We start from the raw sequence: 16204 nt of genomic DNA on the forward strand, positions 1-16204 counted from the left end.
ACAATTCAAATCCTTCCCTTTTTATACGTTCGAAACATTATTATTCATGTCAATAAGTCCTATCACATAAGGCATTACACAATAAGGGAAAGAGCTTGGAAATCATAATCACGTTCTCAAATAGCATGATTACATGGTAAATATTTAAAACAATTACGGAACATAAATCTTTCAACCCAACACATTAAGGCAATCAATTCTAGCATGATCAAGTCAAAATTTACATCAATTATTCGGACACCAAGAGTTCAATTCTAAGAAGAGGAGAGTTAGCCATATATACCTCAATAGAGCCTTTAAGCAAATTTTACTTTTAGAAGTCATTTTAAGACAGTTGAGTCGAGGCTCAATTCGTAATCTGATTCACATATTTCCTCATTTCATAGGCATCACTAGGCACAATTATAAATATTGTCCACACTCTATATCCCCAATTCATTTAATTCATTTTCAAACATCTTCGTAGCTTGTCAACCACTAGACACACTTGTAAGCACGTAATTTTTGACCCGCACAAATTTTAAAGTTAGTTTTAGTATTTAAATATTTTTAAAATATTTACTTGACTTTATTTGAATATAATTTTAATCTTTTTACTTTTAGTCCTAAGACATAAAAAAACATAAAATAGTTTTATTTATCGTGTTTATCGTTTTTCTATATTTTTATCTTTAGTTTAAGATCAATTAGTATATTTTTATTCATGATATCTTAATTTTATCATGACTTTAGCCTATTTTTTTTTACTTTTTACTTTATTGTTATAACATTTAAAAATACAAAAAAAGTAGTTTCATTTTAAAATTTTGTTTATTTACTTAACTAAGTTTAATTAATATTTTGGTAGGATTTTTGAGTTTGTCTTTGTCCAACAAGAAAATTTGTAGGCCCAAAAGTGTGAGTCCATTTCTTTTAACTTAAACCCAATTATTCTTAGCCCATTCTTCCCAACCCATTAGCCCATTTATGGGCAAGATTTAATCTTAGCCATCTATTTCCTTCTAATCCAATGGTCATCATCCCTTCCCACGTTCATATAAAATACCCAATTATAGAAACCCTAACCCAAGTTTTCACTTCCTAGTTTTGAACTAAAAAAATGAACCAGCCGCTCCTTTCGTACCACACATAGCCGCCGACTCATCACTGTAACGAGAAGAACGACAACCTCTAACACGACACATACAGTCATCTCCTCCAGAACAGCTGCCGCCGGAACTCCGCCAAGAACCCTTGAAACTCGTCGTCAACCAGCCCCAAATGACCACCTCGTCACACACGCCGGAAACTTCAACCAGACCAGCCACTCATCTCCATTCTTCACAAAACACATACAGACACATAAGCACATTATTGAAAACAGAGGCAGGAACGATTCAAGTTCCTGATTCAAGTTTTACTTTCATTTTAAAATCAGAAAAACAAACAAAAAGAGAAAATTCTGCTTCTTCATTCATTTTCTTCGGATTTTGGGTTTTGAACATGGAATTTGATTGAGTTGGGGTTGTTCTGAGTTGTCCGTGGCTGCTGTTCGAGTTCTGCTTTTGATCGGGTTTTGATTTGTTGCTCGTTGGTTGTTGCTATTCTTCTAAATGCTTTTAAACATCTGGACAGAGAATAATTAAAAAGAAAACTCATTTGTATTAGGAAAAAACTGAGTCTGAATATTGAAGATGACGTGTCATGACACGTGGACTGGTCAAAAGGTCAAAACGCAATAAATAGCCAAGAGGCACGGGCGACAACAGATAGGGGAAAAGAAAGCAACATAGGTGTGGACCGTTACTAAAGTGGGTACGAGTCTCACCCCTATTCGAGTCGTTTAAAGATCAAAGATCAGAAGAAGTTGAAGATACGAATCTGATGACATAAAAGAGTTTAAATACAACATTAAATGTCAAATACGTTAGAGAATCTGAATTAAATAGAAATGATTGTGTAACGTTTCTTTTAAATATCATTTATTGCTCATAATTGCCTCATTAAGACAAAGGAATTATATTTTCTCCTAGAATCAACTATAAAAGGGGAGAGACTCAACATCTGTAAGGACATGAAATACTATTGAGATCTTACTGCTTTACCATCATTCTCAAAAATATTTTATTTTCGTCTCCTGATTATCAGTAACCCGAATTTCTTTCTAGCTTTGACCAAAGACTCAGATTTTTGGTTAAACAAATTGGTTCCGTTACCGGGAATCTGATAATCTTTTCTTTTAAGCTACATCTTGTCCATTGTTATCACCATGTCAAACAACAACACCAACAATAACAATGAAAACACTTTGGGAAACCCTGAAAATCAAATCCATCAAAATCAAGGAGATTTACATAACATTGAAGTGGTTCCCTCCCCTCAAAATTCACCACGTCAATCTCGTGAAGGCACTCCTGAATCTCGTGCTGATCAACAAGAACAATCTGAACACTTTGAAGGTGGTACAAATGAAGCTTTACAAAAGCTAATTGATGCACAGGTCGGCAAAGCTCTTCAGGCTCTAGTTAGTCGATTGCCTGCTGCACCACCTACACCAACTCCTAATAATAATACCTTGGAGAATCCCCGTTCTGGTCTTGTTAATTCTGGAAATGGAGGAATCACCAGTGAACCATAGGAAGGGGAATCAGGTAATTCAAATAATTCCTATTTGCAAAATTTAGTACTAACCTTGCAGAAACAGATTAAGGAACAAAATGAACGTATTGAGCAAATCCCTGGAGTTCCGCCTATAATAAAAGGAGTTGACATGGACAAATACTCACAACAACCTTGGAAGCCAAGTGTTGCTCCCCTTCCAATTCCGAAAAAGTTCAAAATGCCTGACATCCCGAAATATGATGGTACTACAGACCCACGTGACCACGTGACTGCATTTACAACAAGCGTAAAAGGCAACAACTTGACCAAACAAGAAATTGAATCAGTACTGATTAAGAAATTTGGAGAAACACTCACCAAGGGTGCATTAACCTGGTATTCTCTTTTATCTGAAAATTCTATAAATTCTTTTGCTGAGCTTGCAGATTCTTTTATTAAAGCACATTCGGGAGCACAAATTGTTGAGAAAAGAATGGAAGATATTTTCAAAATCAAACAAGGAGGTTCAGAGTTGCTCAGAGACTTTGTTGATAGATTCCAGCGTGAAAGAATGACTCTACCCCGTGTGCCTGACAACTGGGCTGCAATAGCTTTTGCAAGCAATTTAAATGACAAAAGTTCTTAAGCCACGAGAAGACTCAAAGAAAGCCTTCGAGAATTCCCTGCAACCACGTGGAATGATGTTTACAACAGGTATAGTACGAAGCTGCGAATTGAAGAAGATACCGTACCTAAGTTTCATCATGAAGAAAGGGGTGGTTCCAGAAGATCAGAAACCGAAAAAAGATCAGGTAAAAATAGGTACGATCCATATATGGGACCTGTAGGAAAAGACCCACGGTCAAAATAAGATAGCCAGCAATATGATCAAAAATCGAGGAATAGGGACTCTAGTTCTTCATCGAAATTCAGAAATGATCGGAACAGACAAGAGTCGCGAGATGATGACAGAAGATTAAAGGCACGGTTCGGTAGATATAACTTTAATATCACTACCTCCGAGCTCGTGGCTGTTTTGAAAAGTATGGGAGATAAGGTGCGGTGGCAAAAAGAGATGCGGTCAAATCCAAATAGACGCAATCCAGATCATTGGTGCGAATTCCACAATGATCACAGGCACAAAACTTCAGAATGTAGATTCTTGCAGAGTGAAGTGGATCATCTATTGAAGCAAGGGTACCTCACTGAGTTATTTAGTGAAAAAGGTAAACAAGCCTATATGAAAAATAGGCAAGAGCCACCAAAGCCTCCTTCACCCAAGAGAACAGTGAATGTGATAAGTGGGGGAGAAGATATTCACGGCATAACCTACACAGCTTCCAACAATGTTTCTAAAGTAACAATTACACACGGGAAACGGGTACGGCAAGTTTTAGAAAATGAAAGTATTTCATTCGATGATGCAGATACCGAAGGAGTGATCACCCCCATAATGACGCACTGGTAATATCTTTACTTGTACATGATACTAATGTAAAACGAGTTTTGATTGATCCAGGGAGTTCCGTAAATATTATACTACTAAGGGTATTACGTGAAATGCAAGCTGAAGACAAAATGATACCCAAGGCGCATACCTTGTCAGGCTTCGACAATTCAAGTGTGGTAACAAAAGGAGAGGTAATTCTAACAACTTTTGCTGCAGGTGTTGTTAAAGAAACTAAATTTCAGGTAGTTGATATGGAAATGGCCTACAATATGATCATGGGGAGGCCTTGGATCCATGATATGGATGCTGTTCCGTCAACTCTACATCAAGTTATTAAATTTCCATCACCGTGGGGGATTTGTCAAATTCGAGGGGATCAATAAACAACAAGGAGTATCAACACTGTACGAGCACCGTAAATAAAGAAAAATAGCAATTACAGGAAACAGTTGAAGGTGTCAGCAATCAAACCTCAACTGAGCGAGAGAAAACAGATTTAGACTCGAGACCTGATACAATTCAAGAACCTGAGGAGAATGAAAATATCAAAACAATCATCGAAGAACTCGAGACTGATATTATTTGAGCAATGGCCTGAACGGAAAGTTTATGTTGGAGCTAATTTAAACTTAAACATGCGAGGTATGTTAATTGAATTTCTAAAATCTAACGTGGACTGTTTTACTTGGTCCCATGCTGACATGACAGGGATACCACCGGATGTGATGACTCACAAATTAAACGAAGACCCATCCTTTACACCAATAAAGCAAAAGAAAATAAAACAAGGGGCTTTCAAAAACCAGGTGATTCAAGATGAGGTCCAAAAGCTATTAAAAATTGGGTCAATCCGCGAGGTAAAGTACCCTAATTGGTTAGCCAACATAGTTGTTGTACCTAAGAAAAATGGTAAGTGGCGAGTCTGTGTAGATTATATAGATCTTAATAAAGCTTGTCCAAAAGATTCTTTTCCTTTACCACATATAGATCAATTAATTGATGCAACTGCAGGACATGAACTTTTAAGTTTTTTAGATGCATATTTAGGATACAACCAAATTAAAATGGACCCTAGTGATGAAGAAAAAACTTCTTTCATCACAGACAGGGGGACTTACTGTTATAAAGTAATGCCCTTTAGTCTTAAAAATGCTGGGGCAACCTATTAAAGGTTGGTCAGCAAAATGTTCCAAGAACATTTGGGAAAGACAATGGAGGTATATATAGACGATATGCTCGTCAAAACCCAACAGTCTCATGATCATATTTCTCATATATCTATTACATTTGAAATTTTGCGAAAATTTAATATGAAACTCAACCCAGAAAAATATGCATTTGGAGTTGCGTCAGGTAAGTTTTTTGGGTTTTCTTGTTTCTAACCGTGGTATTGAGGTAAATCCTTCTCAAATCAAAGCAATAGAAGAAATCATTGATATCCTTACTAATAAAAAGGAAGTTCAAAGATTAACGGGAAGAATTGCAGCTTTGGGGAGATTTATTTCCAAATCCTCAGAAAAGTGTTTTAAGTTTTTCTCTGCACTCAAAAAGCAAGATCATTTTGAATGGAATGAAGATTGTCAACAAGCCCTTAGAAATTTGAAAGCTTATTTGTCAAAACCACCGTTATTGGCAAAACCAAAGGTGGGAGAAAAGCTTCTCATCTATCTGGCTGTATCTGAAGTTGCGGTAAGTGCTGTTTTAGTCCGTGAGGACCAAGGTAAACAATCTCCTATTTATTATGTAAGTAAGTTCTTATTAGATGCTGAGACACGATACCCACAGCTAGAAAAGTTAGCATTATCTTTGATCATGGCATCTAGAAAATTAAGACCTTATTTTCAATGTCATCCCATTATTGTAGTTACTGCTTTTCCGCTTCGAAATATTTTGCATAAACATGAACTGTCAGGAAGATTAGCAAAATGGGCTATAGAACTAAGTGAATACGAAATCATTTATCAACCCAGGACCGCTATAAAATCTCAAGTACTAGCTGATTTCGTGGCTGATCTTAGTCAGGGGATGCATTTAGAAGCAGAAAAAGAATTACAAGTTTTTAATGGTGCAAACCCAGGGACATGGGTTTTATTCACTGATGGATCATCCAATATAAAAGGAGCAGGTCTGGGTATAGTTCTCATACCACCTACGGGTGAAATTATTAGGCAAGCTATAAAATGTCATTCTATAACTAACAATGAAGCAGAGTACGAAGCTGTAATTGCAGGTTTGGAATTGGCAAGAGAACTCGGCATAACACAAATTATAATCAAGAGTGATTCTCAACTTGTGGTCAATCAAATGCTGGGAACTTATACAGCTAGGGAAACTCGAATGCAAGAATATCTCGAAAAGGTACGGGAACTAATTAAGCAATTCCAAACTTGGAAGGTAATGCAGATCCCAAAAGATGAGAATGTGGAGGCAGATGCTTTAGCTAATCTCGCATCTGCAGCTGACGTAGCAAACGACGCAAATGCTTCAGTCATACATTTATTTCATTCCATTCTCGAACCTGATAAGAATGAGGTAAATTTTAATCATCTAACATGGGATTGGAGAAACAAAATTATTGCTTTTTTACAGCACGGAACCGTGCCTATTAACAAAGGGAAGGCTCACGCGCTTCGCAAAAAAGCCGCTCGATATTGTTTTTATCAAGGAAATCTTTATCGAAAGATGTTCGGTGGACCATTAGCACGGTGTCTCGGACCCTCTCAAACAGAATATGTGATGAGGGAAGTGCACGAAGGACATTGTGGAAATCACGTAGGGGGAAGGTCGCTGGTAAGAACATTGATTCGAGCAGGATATTATTGGCCTAAGATGGAAGAAGAGGCAAACAGTTTCGTGTCCAAATGTGATAAATGTCAAAGATACGACAACAATATGCACAGACCAGCTGAGTTACTACTCCCTGTTATAGCCCCATGGCCCTTTGTGAAATGGGGAATGGATATCGTAGGTTCACTTCCACAAGCAAAAGGTTAGGTAAAGTTTCTACTTGTACTCACAGATTATTTCACTAAATGGGTAGAAGCAGGAGCATTTAAACAGGTACGAGAGAAGGAAGTTAAAGACTTCATATGGCGAAATATAATATGCCGCTTTGGAGCACCAAAGGAGATCGTGTGTGACAATGGACCACAATTCATAGGAGCTCAAATCACAGAATTTCTTCAAAGTTGGCAGATTAAAAGGATAACGTCTACGCCATACCATCCAGTGGGTAATGGACAAGCGGAATCCACTAACAAAGTCATTATCAACAACTTGAAGAAGAGGTTACAGGATTCAAAAGGTAATTGGCCTGAGGTATTACCTGGAGTATTATGGGCTTATCGTACAACGACAAAAACAAGCACTGGAGAAACACCATTTTCAATGGTTTATGGTGCGGAAGCCTTAATTCCAGTTGAAATAGGTGAACCAAGCACACGGTACGTTCGGGCAACGAAGAGATGTGGGTCAACCTTGATTTGCTTGAAGGAAGAAGAGAAGCTGCATTGATAAGAATGGCAGCACAAAAGCAAGTAATTGAACGATATTACAATAGGAAAGCACGCCTCAGATTTTTCAAAATTGGGGACTTCGTGCTTAAAAAGGTGTTCCAATCTGCAAAGGCTGCTAATTCAGGAAAGCTAAGTCCAACGTGGGAAGGACCATACAAAGTTCGTGACATTGCAGGAAAAGGAGCATACAAGTTGGAGACAATGGACGACAAAGTTTTACCCTCACATTGGAATGTCGTCCATTTAAAGAGGTATTACTTCTGAAAAAGTACCCACGGTCAGGTATCGCCATGTTAAAAAATTTTCTTTTGAATTATTAAAGTTTTACTAACGATTTTAGATGCTAGGCAAAAACCCTAACTCGTGCCAAATGATGAGTCATGACCTGCAAGGCAAAATGGAGTGTTCTAAAATTCCCAGCCCAGGGTTACAATTAATCTGATGGAAATACACACGAGTTAGGTAGTCTTCATCTATAATCACACCTCCGAGTCTTGTATCTTTTTCTGTTTCAGGAAAAGGACCAAATAGAAAGAAATAAACAAGTGCTCGAGGCTTCATACTTCACCGCTCAAACACTTGGGGGACTACATATTATACACAGATATGTGTAGATAAACAGATACGAATATCGAACAAAAGTCAGCCACAAAGAGACAAGTGTTGAGAAAAAGTTACGAAGTCTTCAACATTCATCATCGTGTTCAACAAACACAAGACATTCATCATAATGTTTTTCCCATGAGAACAACAAAGTCATCTCTCAAACTCATAAAGGCTATGTACTAAAACAGGTTATGAAAAAAAACCTTGTTTATTTCACCGCTGTAAAAATCTGTTACAAGAAAAGCAGTTATGAGAAAGTCATAGATGGATTTTAATACATGTAATAGTAAAAAAAACTTGTTAAAGTTCATGAATAAAACTTGTCACAGTTGTTTCATACAAAACATGTATATTCCTATTTCTTTCATCGTATTATAACACCATTGTGAAGTTGAGACGTCTTCTTCATTAAGTGTCGATAAAATAAAAGGGCCCTCTTTTATAAACCTCATGTTAATAAGTCATGAGAAGAATCATAAAGCATTTTCAAAGGATAAAAATGCTAAACTATTCTATAAGTCCTAAATAAGTAAGGAAAAGGCAAGAATAGAACACATTGAAGTACTAACAAAACTTCTTAATATAATTAAAAAGACTAAGTAGAAACTTAGTCAATAAAAGTTTTTACAAGTGCCCCATTATGATAACTGGGGACTTTCACCAAAAAATCCCTTAAAAGCTAAGGGATAAAACCATCATCCAATTGAAGGGGTTAACACATCAGAAGTTGTAATATTAATTTCACTTTCAGCCACAGGCACGGTGGCAACTTCTGAAGAAGCAACAATAGGAACGGTTTCAATTGAGCTTGAAATGTTAGAACCAATGAGGGAAGCAAGAGTCACGGAAGCTTCAACTTCCACAGACTGAGTCATAGAAGTTTCACCCTCTGATGCTGGAATTGCAACATTTTCAACTTTAACTGCCATAGCAACGACTTCTTTATTTAAAGGTTCTTCAGCCACAGGAGCTTCAATTGACGGAGAAAGAAAGTCAAGTGGTTGTTGGGTTCTCTGAATGGTCTCTAAAACTTTGGCCAACTCTGAGTTTAAATCAAAATTTTCTTGATTGGCCTCCATTAAAGCATCACGATGAGAGTTTAAAAAAGCCCAACTCACCTCTATATTAAAAGTCTCCTCAAGAAGTTCATACTTCCTTTCCCACATAGCAAGATCATTCTTTAACACTTGATTTTCAGCTAAAGAGGATTCAAGGGATGCTTCAAGGGAGGCATGAGAACTCTCTAAGGTACGTACCTTATCAGAAGAGATTTTTAAATCAGCTTGAGCTTGAGTCAAGCTTTGCACTAACTCCCCTGCATACTCTTCTTTCTTGGCCAAGAGTACCTTAAGTTCTCTGATCTCTTCACTACAATTTGATAGTTGTTCTGAAAATGAACACGCAAGGCGCTCCTTATCTTTCTCAAATTGGCTTGAAGAAGCCTTGGCAACTGCTAGCTCAGAAGTCAAACCTCGCTTTTGTTGCCCCAGGAGATTTCTACTCTCTAGCAATTCTTCTATAGTTCCCTGAGCATTCTCAAACTGCTCTTTCCAATTGGCTGCTTCTAGCTGTGCTCCCCTGGCTATTTCCTCAGCCTCGTGGATAGATTTTTCAGACTCACAGGCTTTCTTTCCAGAAGGGAAATTCTTCCCATCAATTCTGTACCAATGAGGTTAGCCTGCAGTGACAATTCATAGAAATAAGAACTTTTTTTAAAAAAAAACTTGTTAGTAAGTGAAGGAAGAATACCTTCAAAGTAGAATGAACAATGTCATTCATCAAAGTTAAGCAGCTATGGCTGTCCATCTTCTTCTTCTCAATATCTCCAATCAAAGGCCTAAGCTAGTCATCTGCTCCACCAGACTTCCTTAAAAGGCTGTTGTTAGCAGGAACTTCAAGCATAACGCTCCTCATAGCCAAGCTTCTGCTACTAGAACCCTCCTCTGCATATTGAATAGAGGAAGGGGAACTATAGAAGGAAGAGTGGTAGAAGAAGTGAAAATAACAAGATTCATAGGACTCGAAGCAGGTAAGGGAGCAGAAGTAGGTAAAGAAGCAGGAAAAGAAGGAATGGGAACAGAGGAAGAAAGAGGAACTTCATCTAAAACTGGACCTAGTTCTCCACTTTCAAAACCACCAACGAAGAGACGATGAATAGATTCATTGGTATCCCTCGGAGTGGTTTCATCTTCAGAGGGAATGTGAACTGGTTCAGTAAGAGAGGCACAGACAGGGGTAACTTCAACTTCATTCTCGGAAACTATGCGTCTCCTGGCTCTTGGTCTAGCTATCAAAGAGGTGTCTTCGTCTTCATCGTCCTTAGAATCTTCTTCTACAACTTTCCTCTTTGACAGCCTAGTTTGAGTTCTCTCCACAGAAAGAGAAGTACCAGAAGTGGCTCGAAGGGCAGTAGCCACTTCGGTTGTCATTCCTCGAATAGCAAATCCTGACAAAAAGAAGGATTTTAAAAAAAAGAAGTTAGGAAAAATAAAGGACTTGTCATACGAAAAATGATAAAGAGATGCATACCGTGAGTTTTCACTTTCCAACCATGTAAATTGGAAATGGATTTCCACGTTCTCGCCTCCATAGGCACGACTTTCATGATTAAATCTACCCAACCACGGAAATTAGGAACGGGTTCCACATCTCCCATGGTTGCTATAGAAAAGCAAAAAAGGATGAAATTAGAAAAGAAGTTGAAATTCTTAAGATGTAAGAACCGTAAGTAAAAAAAAAACTTACGTGCAAAGTTACACTTCTCAGGGAAGGGGATATTTGTTTCACCCACCAAATCAACTGTGCGTACCGCAACATAACGAGTGTACCACCCGTGGTCCTTGTCATCTTCAGGGCTTACTAAGACCCTTTTACTTCTTGCAATTAGAGTAAAAACCCCATTGCGAAATAACTTGGGGTGGTAAAGATGAATAAGGTGGGGAAAGGAAAAATCAACACCGGCTTTAACAGATAAATACCTCAAACAAGCCACTGTTCTCCATACAAAGGGACCAATTTGTCCCAAATAAATTTTGAAAAAACGACAGAAATCAAGTATGACTGGGTCAATAGCAGGAATAAATCCCAAAGTGAAGGGGTAAGTATAAACAAAAGAAAATCCAATCCTAAAAGAAGATATTCTTTGATTTGGATTAGGGATTACTATACGAAAATCACTTCTCCAGTTGCAATCTTTTCGAACAATAGAAACCAAAGGTTCAGTGATTAAAGAAGGAAAAGTGTCAGCTTTCTCTAAATTGACAACTTGCTCACGAAGAGATTTCCTATCATTCTCAAAAGATAGGTCGTTGGGTACTATTTCCTCAACTAAAGGCTCTTGAAGAGGCTCAGGAAGTTCTTTACCTTTAGAGGAAGATTTCTTAGTGATAGAACCTCTGGAAATAGTACCGGAGCTAGAAGAAGGCATGACAGAACCAGAGGCACCACCACGAACGGATCCTAGGCTACGAAGCTTGCCTCCTCTTCCTCTTCTATGTCTTACAGGGGCATTTGGGAAGCTATCAAGAATTGGGATTCTTTTAGGGTTAGGATTCAGAGATGCCATTGCAGAGAAAAGGATGAACTCAAGGAGAAAGGAGTAGAAATAAAGAGTAAAGGAACTGTTAAGGGTTTATGAAGAAAAGGACAAAGGGAAAAAGGATATATATGTATATAATAGCAACCGTCAAGCAAAGAAGTGTAATGATGGAAAGCCTATAATAAAGGCAACTATCGCTTCGTGAATATAAGGGATGAATAAACCTTGGAAAAAGGCTGCAGAATTACGAAACCAATCGAAAGGTGACACGTGTGCAAAGCATTAAATAGAAAAGACAACTGGGGCGTCAGTACTTTCATAGCATTGATTACAGCAAAAAATTCCCTTTTTGTGAAGGTCCACTTCCCAAATATTTAATGGATAAATAAATGGAAAGTGGGGGGACTATCTGTATTGGGAAAAAACTGAGTCTGAATATTGAAGATGACGTGTCATGACACGTGGACTGGTCAAAAGGTCAAAACGCAATAAATAGCCAAGAGGCACGGGCGACAACAGATAGGGGGAAAAGAAAGCAACATAGGTGTGGACCGTTACTAAAGTAGGTACGAGTCTCGTACCTATTCGAGTCGTTTAAAGATCAAAGATCAGAAGAAGTTGAAGATACGAATCTGATGACGTAAAAGAGTTTAAATACAACATTAAATGTCAAATACGTTAGAGAATCTGAATTAAATAGAAACGATTGTGTAACGTTTCTTTTAAATATCATTTATTGCTCATAATTACCTCATTAAGACAAAGACATTATATCTTCTCCTAGAATCAACTATAAAAGGGGAGAGACTCAACATTTGTAAGGACAGGAAATACTATTGAGATCTTACTGAAATACAAAACTATTTACTGCTTTACCTTCATTCTCAAAAATATTTTATTTTTGTCTCCTGATTATCAGTAACCCGAATTTCTTTCTAGCTTTGACCAAAGACTCAGATTTTTGGTTAAACATCATTCAAGGTCCATTTCTATCTTTACTCTTTTACCTCCTAATTTTGTCACATATTTGTTTGAATAGCAGATCCGTATATTCTTCATGACTAGTTGTGATATTTTTATCCTATGATGAAACTTGGCTCATTAACATATTTTGTCGTTACTGATTTAATCAAATGGTACTTGGTCTTAAATTGAATAAGGAATGGGAATTTGAAAGCTTATTTGGAATGGGTTGTTGGGTAAAATTAAAAGGGATTTAGGTGTAGGATAAACTATATTGTCCTTTTATTCTTGTTTTATTTATTTTAAAGTCGTTAAGAGCATGCTTAGGCCGGAAACACTCGGGTAGACAAGCCTTAGGATTTTGTTAGTTTCGAGGCGAGAGGTCGTTCCCTTAGTTAAATTTATCCGGGAAATGCCCCGAAGGAGTTGTATATATATTTTGTCCGGGGTATGCCCCGAGGTATTCGTATTTGGAGGCCGAGAGCAAAACTCGTGGTACTTTTATTCTTGTTTTATATTTATTTTTTATTTTATTAGGTGGGGACGACTTCGAGCCTTTTTGATTGTTTATTTTCTTTTGTGTGTTTTTTTTACCTCAATCTGAACATTCTTTAAAGCCAATTTGATCATGTACGCCACCGTACTAGTTACGGGACTTGGGGAGTGCCTAACACCTTCTCCCCAAGTCAAATGAACCCACTTACCCGAATCTCTGGTGCAGACTCAATTTGGAGTCCAAAGTGTTTTAAAGGAAATTCGTTTTTTAAAAATGGTGACCTGGCACACCGAAATCAAATATCAGGTGGCGACTCTAAGTTATTTCCTTTTGAACACAATTTTGTCACTTTCTAATTGAAAACCCTTTTCATTCATTACTAAATCTTTTTATTATTTTAAGAGGGTTAGTGAGGTTTATAAAAAGGGGTGTGACAACACTCAATCAAGACATTTAGTACGCATACGAGCGGTTAGGAGTATTAAGCATATCGAGTTTTTCTTACCTAATCGGCACACCACTTTTCATTTAAACCATAACTCAAAGCCATACCATTTTAATAGGCAACCCATACTTTAAACATCTTTCGTTCAATATAAGGCTCGTTCGGAGTAATCAAGTTTATGAGTTTATAGGGGGTAACCCGGAACGTAGAAATTAGGGATTTTGAGCCGGTCATACTTAAACTTGCGGAAATATTATAGAATTTAATTCCGCGAGAGAAAGTTTAGCCAACATACCTTGTTTGAGCTTTCTTTAAGTTACTACAATGCAACAACCCTTCTAGCAATAATAATCTATAGAAATATAGCGAAAATCGATTAATAATTAGAAAGATTTCCCATGGTGTAACTCTCTTAGGAATTTCATCAAACACCTAACATGTGAAATAGACTACAAGATTCTACAATGGAAATTCCTTCTTCCCTCAACCAATTTCAACAAGAACAACCCCAAAATAGTCCTTTAATCCTACATACTATAGCTTAGTGTCACACGCATGGCTTATTTTTAACCCCACAATATATTTTTGAACTCATAATCTATTATATGAAATCTTAGAAGTAGGACTTACCCGGAAGGATAGAGAGATAGAGATTAGCTTCCTTGATTCTTGAGAATTTGTGCAAGATTAGATGATTGGAAGACTAGGTTCCCTCTTTCTCTATCTAAAATGCTCTCACCTCTCTCTAGATTCAGTAGAAAGTAGCCCCAAATGAAGCCCCAAAGCTTATTTATCAAAATGGGGTCGGATATGAAAATTTTCAAAAATGACCCCCGAAGTCAATTATGTGGTGCAATTATGCTATAGCATAATCGTTTTGTGGGCAACAGAATTGCAGCATAATCATTATGCGACAGCATAATCGACAACATAATCAATTATGCGACAACATAATCAATATGCAACAGTATAATATTTTGCTCGTCTCTGCTCCACTTTGCGATGCTTATGCGGTCCGCAGAACCGTTTTGCAGTCGTAAAATTGATTGCAAATCCAGCCTTTGGTAGTTTTATCATAACTTTGTGTAGGAATGTACAAATGATGAATGATTTAAAGCGTTAGAAACTAGACTCGAAGATCTTTCGTTTGATAGGTCGTTCATCACATAACACCATATATATATATATATATATATATATATATATATATATATATATATATATATATATATATATATATATTTAGATATGCTCGTTCAAAGTGTGGACTTGTGCAAATTCATTTGGAATTTTAGCCTATTATGTAAATTTTCCAACTTGACTTAGACTTAGGTCTCTCATTAGACCCCACATTACTTATTATATGACTTATACACTTATTTACCATATCCAATTGATATGCATCATTTTTATAGCACATAAAATATTATAATTAGCCTACTTGGCACCACGAAATCCTAAATTACTTAGCAAAATTTTTCGGGGCCTTACATTCTCCCCCACTTAGGATCATTCGTTCTCGAATGAGAAGTAGAGTCCCCCCCAAATACTTATGTCATGACCGCAGTTCACCCTCCATAAACTGTCGTGACGATACCTTGTCTCTACGACTAGGTAAGCCTAACAATTTCGGAAAATAAACAAATTGCGGAAGAAATAATTAAAAACCAAAATAACCAAATGAAACAGTATTTAAGATGTTGTCTGGCATATACAATACAACTCTCGAAACTAACAACATTTCGCAAAACCCAGAATCTCATGAAACCACAAGCCTTTGAATGTCTACCAGTTTCTAACTCTAGAATGTCTAACAAAATAAGTATAGAAGGGCTAATACTTAAAGAGAGAATAGAAAGGGACTCCTCAGTCTGCGGATGCAGTAGATACACTTTGAAGTCGCTGGAGCAGTCACCTCGCCTTAAGGGTAATAGGACTGAGTCGAAGTACCTGGATATACACATGAAAAACATGCGCAGAAAGGGCATGAGTACATCACAACGGTACTCAGTAAGTTCCAAGCCTAACCTCGGTCGGGTAGTGACAAGGAAGGTCAGGGCCCTATTGAGGGTAAATAAAATATAAGGTTTAACAACGTAGAACAAAACAGTATAATACTCAGTACAAGGGGAATCTACCGGGTGCAGTCCTGTAGTTCCAATGTAAATGTGCAGGGGGATCTCCCGGAATACCGTTCCGTAGTCCCAAAGTAAACACGCAGGGGGATCTCCCGGGATACCGTCCCGTAGTCCCAAAGTAAACACACATAAACAACAACAAGAATACACAGTTCAATTCAAGTTTCATACTAAGGAAAAACAGGTATTTCTAACCTAGCATGCTACACGTAATCCAAATAAGGTAGTTTGAGCAAGTACGACAATTAAGTCAATAAGACATGCTTTCCTAGGCTAACAACATGCTTAAATTGCAAGTAGTATAAACAAGTGAAGAAACATAATGGTAATTAATTAATGAAAAATCGAATTTTAAACAATTAGCACAAGTACGCACTCGTCACCTCACGCACAAGGATTTCAATTATCAATAATATCAAATCCTAAGGGGAGTTTCCCCCACACAAGTTTAGGCAAACTACTTACCTCGAATC

At 37.3% G+C, this 16204-nt stretch overlaps 1 protein-coding gene across 1 annotated transcript; it reads right to left on the reverse strand.

Moving 5' to 3' along the window:
- Positions 1–8846: 8846 nt before the first annotated feature.
- LOC138873078 (COP1-interactive protein 1-like) lies at positions 8847–9957 on the reverse strand. Its single transcript, XM_070151515.1, has 2 exons — positions 9901–9957; positions 8847–9797 (listed from the first exon to the last, which is right to left on the reverse strand). The coding sequence occupies exons 1-2, from the start codon at positions 9955–9957 to the stop codon at positions 8847–8849; spliced, it is 1008 nt and encodes a 335-aa protein (XP_070007616.1).
- Positions 9958–16204: the final 6247 nt, after the last annotated feature.

Source organism: Nicotiana sylvestris, chromosome 7 (assembly GCF_000393655.2).
Source record: "Nicotiana sylvestris chromosome 7, ASM39365v2, whole genome shotgun sequence".
NCBI lineage: Eukaryota > Viridiplantae > Streptophyta > Magnoliopsida > Solanales > Solanaceae > Nicotiana > Nicotiana sylvestris.